Here is a 10083-nt window from a genome sequence, read left to right as displayed (position 1 = left end):
TTTTCTGATCATTGGTTCCTAATTTGAAATCAATATTCTATATTGTAATTCATTGATATGTGGCCACCATTAATTTCTCCTGATTCCCTGTGTTCAATAAATCTGCAACCAACATCTGCTAAATGATGAACAGACATTTAGGGAAATGGTTTTCATTATTTCGTCACTAGTTAATTCAGTCCATTTTAAGTGAAAGGTACTCCCAGTAAAGGGCTAAATGTTTAGCATTCAATGAGTTACAGAACTTATTTTCAAAACCTGAGTGCATGTGAAACATCAACTGTTTATTTAAATGACATTCACTGACGCAGGGTGAAAGTCACAGCAGTGAGGAAATGTGAGTTTCATGGAGCCCAGAAGATTGACCATGGTTTGGGTTTGATAATTACTGTAGCTTATAATATTAGTGTCTGTGTCATAGTAGTCTGGACATTGGTCTACAGTCACCATTAAAATGACTATTTAGTTACTCACATGTTAGGAAAAAGTTGGATTCTGAAATATTTAACTATACATATATACGTTTTTCATGTGACTTAGTTTTGTTGCTGAATGTACAAAAACAGTACCTTTTTTAACAAAACACTTAAACTGATTCAATTATGAGTTTGAATTTGAAACTGGATCCAGATTGAAGTCTTGTTTAACTCCACCCCTGATGCTGACATAATGAAGCTATACTACAGCACTGCTGCATAATTATGGTTGCTAAGCTGCGATTGGACAATCGCTATTCAGGGGAGGGTTTTGGTAAATAGAAGTCAGAAACTGATATTAAGACTTGCATGATATGTGAACAGATTTGACATGATGGCATGACATTTGTATGTATGTATAATATAACCATCCAATATTATTACTTACTCTAATTATCAATTCACCAATTAAGCCTGGCAGTGTAACACACAACAGTATTGTTAATATAATCAAAATGAAATGTTTTGAGGGTGAATTTATTTTAGAATCAGTTACACAATCAATCAGCAGGGGGATGACAGGCCACTCAGTCATTGCAGGAAACCATAATAAAACAAACCTACCAAGATAAGTCCAAGATTTTTCACTACCAATTTTGTAGCAACATCACTCTACAAATCTGACTGCAGCAAAGACTCACGTATTGTCCACATTGGTAGGTTTTCTGGCTGTTGGGTTAATGTTAACCCTCTAACCATTACCCATAGTAAAGAATCTAATCACTAGCTCCTGCAATTAGCTGATGAAGGTGACTTCACACTAACCCACTTTGTTTGTAGAAACATCGATTTCTCATCCTTTGCTTATTTCATTCCAACAAAAAGCAGCATTTGTTTGTAATTAGTGTTTATTCAGAAGAAAAACTGATACTTTTGTGAAGGATTTTTATCTGCCTAGTCATGTCCACTTAAAGCTGTACAATGTAGGACTGTTTGAAAACAAGTCACCCACTATCATTTCAGAAGAAAATTTTTTGAAAGTTGTTTGAGAGAAATGTTACAGTGAATCTTTGTATCGTTTTTTCTCCAGCTCACTGTAATATACACTGTATCTTTGTACACAATATTTCCTGTTTAATTCTATTATGAATTAAACACCTTTAACCACAACAATCCTGATGTGACCTGAACCATCTTAACTTTTGTGATTTAACTTCAACAGAACCTGAATTAATATCAGTTTTGAAACCATGCAAGTCCATAACAATGAAGGGAACAGTCAGACTGACACCAAAATCCATCCGCTGCTTCTCTGCTCTGTCAGGATGTCAGTGTTTTGACCCAAAGACCTTTTTATACAGACTATAACTTTATTTGAGACTTGCTTGATGAACAAAACAATGGAAGAGGATTTACACAGGGAATATAAAGCAAAAATGAAGAAGAGAACAAAACATGCAGAAGACATCTGGTGGTCCAGGCAGCCATCTTGGTCATCACTTCTTGAACCTGAAAGAGCAGAGCATTAGTGTCTTCACTCTGTTTCAGGTCTGCTCCAGATAAAAGCCAGAACTCACCTGGAACTCCTATGATGCTTTCTATCCAAACCAAGCCGCTTCCTGTCAGCAAAAGATGGTCTAAAATGAAAAAGGAAGGTGAGACAGGTGTGGTGACAGACAGACAGGTGTGCTGAAATGTGAGAGTCTCACCCAGCTCTGTAGTGTTTCAGAGCTTTGCTGCTGGTGTTGGTCAGCTCTTTATCAAACACCGACTTCTTGCCTCCTTTTCCTGCCTTCTGATTGGCTGCTGCACAGAGACAGTTTATTTTAGTGGCACTGTACCGTGTCTGAGTGTGCGTGAATTTAAGATGTTTCAACGTGGATAATCAGGACTGTTCAGCGAGTCTGTGTTTGTGACCTGTAGCTGGCGTCTCATCCTCAGGCATTGCTCTTGCTCTCTTTGGTCGTCGCTCTCTCTTGGCCGCCCGCTCAGCAAACATCTGTGCCTTCAAGATCTCAAATTGAGCACGCTCCTCAGACTGACAGAGAGAAGAGTGATGCTTCAATGAATTTGTGCGATCAGGCATTCACATTAAGGTCAACATTTAATTTGTTGTACACGTCATCTATGCCACACTGATGCCGCCTTTGCACCAAGACGGTACCAGGGCTGGTTCAGAGCCAGTGCCTAATTTGCACTGAATACCTATTTGGACACAAACCAAAAAACTTGTCCTAACTTGGCACCGACTTTGCTGGTCAGGTAGAAAGAACCACTTACATCCGCATCTGGAGGTGGAATTATTGTAACGGACAAGAGCCGTGTTCAAATAGGTATTCGGCAAAGCACAAACAGTAGGCTTTAGTAGTATGGAGAATGTTGCTGCGACAGTGTTTTGTTGTGGTCAGGTTATTTTTTCATTGATTGGTTTACTGAAGCAGTTTATTATAGTGTTGTCTTTTGTTTTCCAGCTGGACCTGCAGTTTCTGTTGCCGAGGGAACAGAGGGAGCCTGTTTGACTGGGGAGTCATTGCTTGGCTCTGCCTGTGGAAAGAGAGCTGGTTCCTAGATGGTGCGCAAGTTGAACCAGCTTTGACCTGACTCTAGCACCAGCTCCAAGTAGCACTTTGTTCTTGGTCAAATCAGTTATGGTTGATCAACTGATTAGTTTCTCGCACATGTGAATCATTACCGTCAGTTCTTTCTTTTTCCTGTTGTCCTTCAGGAACTTCTCTCTCCTTTTCTTCCCCCTCAGAGCAAGATCGAAGTCCTGCAGAGCCTTCGACACTGAAGAGGACCAAGAGTTATAGAACTACTGTACACTGCAGCGTACTATAGACAATGTAGTACAAAGTATATTAGAACTCACTGCGACTCTGTTTTCTCTCTTGTTGAGTTTGAAACCAAACTCTCTGTGATTGGGAGGAGGAGGCATCACCATCAAGACGTTTCTGGGCCACACTCAGCTACAAACACAGTGAGTGAAATTAAAACTACAGCTTCATTAATTTCTCTGCATTCACATTTATCTTTAACAGTTTTTAAATGATATAGACATACATTTTATTTCTGTCTAGATCAACGTGCAATAGTTAAATTCACAATACATTTCATATTTCATATTCATTTGTAGTTTAATGAAATGCAAGCTGAGAGTTGTAGACTTCTTGTAGCTTTTATTTAATGCTTTTTAATGATTCAATAGTGATGGTAAGCTTCTGCTCTGTATGACAAGTCTCAGTTCTGATTGGCTGGCAGCTGTGGTCACCAGGTATTTGTTGTTTGTCAATATTAGAGCAGTACTGGTGTACCTTGGCCTCAGACGCAGCAAGCTCTCTCTCCTCTCTCTCCAGCTTCATCACCGCTTCAACATCTTTCTCCAGTTTAGAGATCATATCTCTGAACTTCAGGATGACATCTACGAAGAGAACCAAACCCAGAGAGTTTGAAAACTATGACAGATGAGTTTTTTTTTTTTTTTAATGGTTTCTATTCAGCTTCACTACAAAACATTTCACTCCCCTGCTGCCCAACTTAACCCTCCTGGGTTCTCTGAAGTATGCAATGGCAGAGTGCCCTGTTTCTGACCTCCTGACTCTTTCTCCAAGGTACACATACCTGGTGGCAGGACTCGAGCCTTCACGCTGTTCTTGGCCGACTTCACCACCTCCTTCAGCATTTTCCTCTCAGACTCTCCTACCAGAGACACTGAACGTCCTGAACGACCAGCTCTGGCTGTGCGGCCAACACGATGGACGTAATGTTTGACCGTGGACGGCATGGTAAAGTTTATCACCTAAGACGGGCAGAGATGAGGTGAGAGAAATGGAATCAGTTTGAAAATTCAGATCCACCTTTGCCAACAGAACGCACAACAGTCAGGGCCAATACTGCAGTATTAACAGTAAGGTTATTATTGTTTCTCCAATGTTCTCAGTAACAGCAGCACTCCAACAACTGCTATTACTGAACTCATAAAAACTACATGGCAACTGTTTGAGTCTATAGCAACCCTATGGTACCTGTATAGTAACAATAGAATAACCTTAGAGGAACTCTTTAACAACTCATTAGTTACACACACAGTGGTAACTTCACAGAACTTTAGGTACAATTAAAAACAAGAAACACTCACAGTTTTGACTCCATCTATGTCCAGACCTCTGGCTGCAACATCTGTCGCCACCAAGACATCAATCTGTTCATCTTTAAAACGTCTGCAGAACAAAGAGTACTATGAGAAGGGCAAAAATTTATTGATAACTATGTACAGCTAGTTATTCTGTTTGTGCACCTGAGGTTCTCCAGTCTCTGGTGCTGGCTCAGTTCTCCGTGCAGCTCTCCGACCTTCAGGCCCATCAGTCCCAACAGAATATGCAGTCTATGAGCCTGTTTCCTTGTCTGAGTGAACAGCATCACGTGATCCTGGAACGTCCGAGTCAGCAGAGCTAACAGAACACAGAACAGTCAGTACCAGTACTGCAGTATCAGCAGTAGTGCTGCAGTACTACAAGCACATACCAGCCACCACAGCCTCTCTGTCTCCCTCTCTGTTTGGTCGGATTCTGACGAACTCCTGACGGAGGAACGGAGCCACATCAGTGTTGCTGTTAACGAAGATCCTGATTGGCTGCTTCAACGATACTGCTGCCAGGTCCTTTACCTGAAGACACAGTTCCAATGACATACACTGACACACCTGGACATGACATACTAGCACATGTAGGCACTTGTGGCATGACACAGGTATGTGTGCATACCTCATCTGTCATGGTGGCAGAGAACAACATGGTCTGTCTGTTGTAGGAACACAACCTGATGATCTCCTTCATCTGTTCTTCAAAATATTCATCCAACATCCTGAAGAGATAAACACAAAGAAGCACATAGGTGACTTCAGGCAGGTGAGTTCTTCACAACTGTGTTTGACTTCAACATGCGACACCTCCTTGTCTGCAGGTGTCAGCAATCACCTGTCGGCTTCATCTAGGATCAGGATCTCAATGTGAGTCAGCTCAAAGCTCGGCGTGTTATGGAGGTGATCAATCAGCCGACCGGGTGTAGCAATGAGCACATCTGGCCCCGCCCTCAATGCTGCCTCCTGAGACTTCAGGTCCAGCCCCCCTGCAGACAAACCCAGACAGGTTGCTAGAAAACCAGACCAATTCCAGAATGCCACTTGGACTTTTTTAAACTACAGCAAGGTGGACAATAAATGAGAGACCTGTGACGTACGTCACAGGTTTGACTTGTTGGAATTGAACCTCCGATGCTGCAGCACACTGTGCTCGTGTTTATGGTGTGCTGCCTCTCAGACTCTGACAAACTAAGTTACAACCAGTCAGTAACCAGTAAACGTTTTAACCAGTCAGTACACAGCAACCAGTCATACCAACAGCCAGGCAGGTAGTGATAGAGGTGAACTGGGCAAGCTGGCGGGCGACAGAGTGAACCTGGATCCCCAACTCTCTCGTAGGAACTAGAACCAAGACCCGGGTCACCTGGGACGTCCTCGGTTTATAAACCAAACGTTCCAACACCGGCAGCATGAAGGCTGCTGTCTTTCCTGAGTAGAGGAGGAATTACTTTATTAAATTAATGTGGTTACAGAAAAACAATCTGGTCCCAGTATGATAAACTGGTCTCACTACATCAACGTTACCTGTCCCAGTTGCAGCACAAGCGCAGAGGTCTCTGCCCAGCAGGCCAACAGGAACACAGGCCTTTTGGATAGGAGTCGGCTGTTTGAAACCCAAAGCAGTGATGGCCTGTAAGGACACAAAAGGACATCACAAACCAAGATTCAACCGGGGGCCCGGGAATCAAGCTGCTGACAAGCACCTGTTGAATCAGGTCAGACTCAGCCCACATCAGGACGGGCTCTCGGGAAGAGAGGCTCACAGTATTTAGGCCTCTGTGAATCTCTGGGTGAAGTCATAGAGGGGGTTCTGTCTCTGGACTCTGAGGTTCTTCTGGAGGACTATAACTACAGGCAGTAAGTTGGACCACCAGCTTATATGATCTGAACCCAGTTAGTGTTTAAATACTAATGGAAATGCTGATCTGGACTGACAATATTATTATATTATATGGTGGAACCTGATGGACTCATTCTCCTCAGAGGAGGCAGAAGTAGAAGATGGCAGCAGAGGTTACTGAGTTGTTAGTCATATTATATTCAACAGAACTTCAGCCATTTTTCAGATGATTTAAAAGACACTTTACCTTCAGAATTGGCCTGGACAGGTTCATGTCATCAAAGGTCAGCTGATCATCATAGTGAGATGCATCTTCATAAAAGGAGTCTGCGGCCTGAATGCAAACACATTGTTACCATGGTAACGTTACCTGGACCTGTGATATCACCATCTTCACCTCCTGTCCTACCTGCTTCTTCTTCCCCCGTCGTTCTTTCTCTCTCAGGGTGTCTGACAGAAAATGGAAATTCACAACTTCAGTCACATTTTGTATTAATTTATGAACAACAGTTTTAAATGTTACTTTAATTCTGTTCAGAGAAGCCGTATTAGTTATATAGGAATGACAAACTTTGTCTATTTATTGCGTTATTAAAGCAGGATTCGGCCAAAAAGTGTTTCTACTTCCTGTCAAACTTCAAAAAAAGAAGCTTCTACTCACCAGATTTGGTCAGAAGCTCCTCATCACTCGAGTCAAACACTTCATCTTCATCATCTTCACCAGTGTCAGCCTCTCCTGCAGCAGGCTTCACATCCTGCTCTTCATCCTCATCATCCTGGCTCTTCCCTGTAGAATCTTCAGTAGCATCACCCTGAGCTGATTTTGCCTGCAAATCAAAATAACCTGCACCTCACACATGTAGGAACTAGAACTTGAAGAAGCAGGAGGTAGAACCTCACCCTAAGACTCACCTCAGTCTTCCTCTTCCTCCTGATTTTCTCTATTTTCTCATCCAGAGTCGTCACAGTTCGCTGCAAACACACAACATACTTAATATACAACTAATGGACAACATTCCTGATGCAGAATCAATATCCTGTGTTTAGCTCACCTCACTTCCTACCTGAGTAACATCTGTACCTGCATAAAGACGATTACACTTGTAGACCTCTAATAAACCTGTCTTTCATGAGACTTTAATGGATCATGAATGTCCAGAAATCTGACTAACCAGAGCCTTTGAGAGGAAGCACAAAGAAGGTTGTTTCTGCTTTATGTGTAGATGCAGCCCCACACTGCTGCAGGTTCTGCTCTAACCTTGTTCTTGAGCTGTTTGATAACGTCGGCTGTGGCCCAGTCCTCATTATGGTCCGGTCCATCTCTTTCTCCAAACTCAAAGTCACAGTTAAAGTCTCTGGACCTGAAATTCCCAAACTTCTTTTTCCTGTTCAGGACAATCTGCTCCCCCTGACACACACAGTTACAACAACACAATAACAAACACACAGTTTAATAGCATAATGAGACTACAAACACAATATTAGTAAACAAATCATAAAATCTCGTTGCTGCCTTCAGAAATGACACATGCGCAGCTGCAATGCAGGTCGATAGCGGTTGTGCAGATGTTCCTCAGGTTTAAACATATTCTAACAAAACAGAAAGCAAAAAGTGTATGTCCTCACTTTGACTGGGATGACCCGTAAAACACCTGGGTGACTGCGGGTCCAGCTGTGATCCAGCTGAGCCACAGTCGTTTTAGAGATTTGGGGAAACATCTAATTTCTCACATTTTTCCCCCTCGTGCCCTCATTGGGACAGAAACAGGAAAAATGTGATGGATATGTGCATCAGAATCAGAAGAATTTGGATCTAATGTGGACCCAATTACTGGAGCAGGGTATGTGGATGTGGCTTCTACCGATTAAACTACACGTTTGAAAGATTTTAGATTTTGGATGAGCTGAAGCTGCCGGGACTTTTTCTCTGTCACTGTTTATTTAAAAACAACCGTAAACACGTCCCGGAGCCAAAAAACGGCGGAAATGTCGCTGGTTCCCGTGTCGGTTTGGGGTAAAGGTCTAGTTGTGTGGCCGGAGGGACCTACCTCCTGCTCTGACTCGGTGTCGGGCTCCTCCGGACTCTGGTCCTCGTCCCATATCGTCCCGATAAAACCCAGTTGCTCCATCATAGCGGACTGTGGCCGGGACCGAACGGGTTCTGATGTTTTCCCCTCTCGCACGTGTGTTGACGGGAACAGGAAGTAAGTGCAGATCCGGTTCCTCTTCTTCTTCTTTTTCTTCTTGCGTTTTACTCGCGATTGGTTTCCCCACACACATTTAGGTTTGCCGCCACCGTCTGCCCGGGAAATGAAATCCGTTAAATATCCGCCAGATACAAACCTTTCAGTTTGTGTAGTGTTGGCCCTAGGCGTCCCCCTCTTAGTGCCCAGGTGTGTTTGAGCTACCTGTGAGGAGCCAACTGGACCAGTACCCGTTTTCATGGAAGCATGTCATGTGTAAAAAGGTGTGTCGGTCTGTTCCGACTCCAGTTAGTTGCTGGTAGTGGGTTTTGTGGTCAGGTGTAGCTTTAAATTCAGAGAAAACAGAAGTCGTTGTTTTCACGCCTAAAAACCTCAGAAATAACTTTTTTAAAATTATAGCAACTTTAGATGGCATAGCCCTAGCCTAGAGTTATTTTTGACCAGAACATGTCCTTTAACTCACACTTAAAACAAATCTCTAGGACTGCCTTTTTTCACCTGCGCAACATTGCCAAAATTAGGAACATCCTGTCTCAAAATGACGCAGAAAAACTAGTCCATGCATTTGTAACATCAAGGATAGATTACTGTAACTCATTACTATCAGGATGTCCCAATATCTCAATAAAAAGCCTCCAGTTAATCCAGAATGCTGCAGCCAGAGTCCTGAACTAGCAAGAGAGACCATATTTCTCCTATATTAGCTTCTCTTCTTTGGCTCCCTGTAAAATACAGAATAGAATTTAAAATCCTTCTCCTCACATACAAATCCATTCATGATCCTGCTCCTTCATACCTTAAAGACCTCATAGCACCATATTATCCCAATAGACCACTTCACTCTCAGAGTGCAGGTCTACTTGTGGTTCCCAGAGTTTCCAAAAGCAGAATGGGAGGCAGAGCCTTTAGCTATCAAGCTCCTCTCCTGTGGAACCAGCTCCAAGTCTGGGTTCAGGAGGCAGACACTCTCTGTACTTTTAAGGTTAGACTTAAAACCTTCCTCTTTGACAAAGCTTGATTTCTTAACCGTAAATATGTTTAATGTTAGAATTACTAAATATGCTGTCCCACATTTCCCTCCATGTTTTCTTTTAATTTGGGTGAGCAAAACAATGTCCTACTTTAAATATAAACAGAATTTCAAAACTGTGATTATTTTGGTTCAGTAAATAGATCATATGTCTATATTATTTATCTACAGTAGATTAGTCTTAGTCAAACTTTGTAGCATATCAAAACACATATAAATATTAAATGCTGATGATGCTGACTGTTTCATATGACTTCTGTTGTGTGATTCCACAAAAACGTATTAGCACCCTTAACTTTGACGTGCACTTTTCAAGACAGAAGCAAAATGCTGTTTATTTATTCTGGCCCAAATTAGCCGATGTCCCAATATACATGAACTCACTTTGGGTTCCCTGCACCATCACACCCTTTCACTCACACCTTGACATTGCCATAATGGAGCAGTGATCTTTC

At 42.4% G+C, this 10083-nt stretch overlaps 1 protein-coding gene across 3 annotated transcripts; it reads right to left on the bottom strand.

Annotated features, from left to right (window-relative positions):
* Nucleotides 1-1766: 1766 nt before the first annotated feature.
* On the bottom strand, nucleotides 1767-8866 carry ddx27 (DEAD (Asp-Glu-Ala-Asp) box polypeptide 27). 3 transcript variants are annotated; one of them, XM_026306575.1, is made up of 22 exons: nucleotides 8803-8866; nucleotides 8443-8693; nucleotides 7653-7802; nucleotides 7307-7366; nucleotides 7056-7221; nucleotides 6804-6844; nucleotides 6642-6728; nucleotides 6079-6184; nucleotides 5809-5982; nucleotides 5390-5540; nucleotides 5177-5276; nucleotides 4938-5079; nucleotides 4711-4864; nucleotides 4552-4633; nucleotides 4035-4212; nucleotides 3728-3834; nucleotides 3286-3382; nucleotides 3109-3203; nucleotides 2334-2454; nucleotides 2126-2222; nucleotides 1994-2053; nucleotides 1767-1925 (listed from the first exon to the last, which is right to left on the bottom strand). In XM_026306575.1, the coding sequence occupies exons 1-22, from the start codon at nucleotides 8849-8851 to the stop codon at nucleotides 1913-1915; spliced, it is 2481 nt and encodes an 826-aa protein (XP_026162360.1). In that variant the 5' UTR covers nucleotides 8852-8866; the 3' UTR covers nucleotides 1767-1912. The 3 variants fall into 3 exon arrangements, with proteins under 3 accessions (XP_026162360.1, XP_026162361.1, XP_026162362.1); XM_026306576.1 differs by having other exon boundaries at nucleotides 2126-2219; XM_026306577.1 differs by having other exon boundaries at nucleotides 8443-8853.
* Between the last annotated feature and the right edge of the window lie 1217 nt (nucleotides 8867-10083).

The sequence above is a fragment of the Mastacembelus armatus genome, chromosome 5, assembly GCF_900324485.2.
Source record: "Mastacembelus armatus chromosome 5, fMasArm1.2, whole genome shotgun sequence".
NCBI classification, from domain to species: Eukaryota; Metazoa; Chordata; class Actinopteri; order Synbranchiformes; family Mastacembelidae; genus Mastacembelus; species Mastacembelus armatus.
The sequence above is the reverse complement of the archived record's forward strand: the minus strand, read 5'-3'. Positions and strand labels throughout refer to the sequence as shown.

What these genes read in the sequence shown, in the direction of transcription:
- ddx27 (XM_026306577.1), bottom strand. Translation starts at nt 8,838, where the DNA reads ATGAAAACGGGTACTGGTCCAGTTGGCTCCTCACAGGTAGCTCAAACA. An exon ending in GGAGCTTCTGACCAAATCTG is followed by an intron (nt 6,845 to 7,055) that starts GTGAGTAGAAGC and finishes ATTTTCTGTCAG; the next exon opens with ACACCCTGAGAGAGAAAGAA. An exon ending in ACATAGATGGAGTCAAAACT is followed by an intron (nt 4,213 to 4,551) that starts GTGAGTGTTTCT and finishes TGCCCGTCTTAG; the next exon opens with GTGATAAACTTTACCATGCC.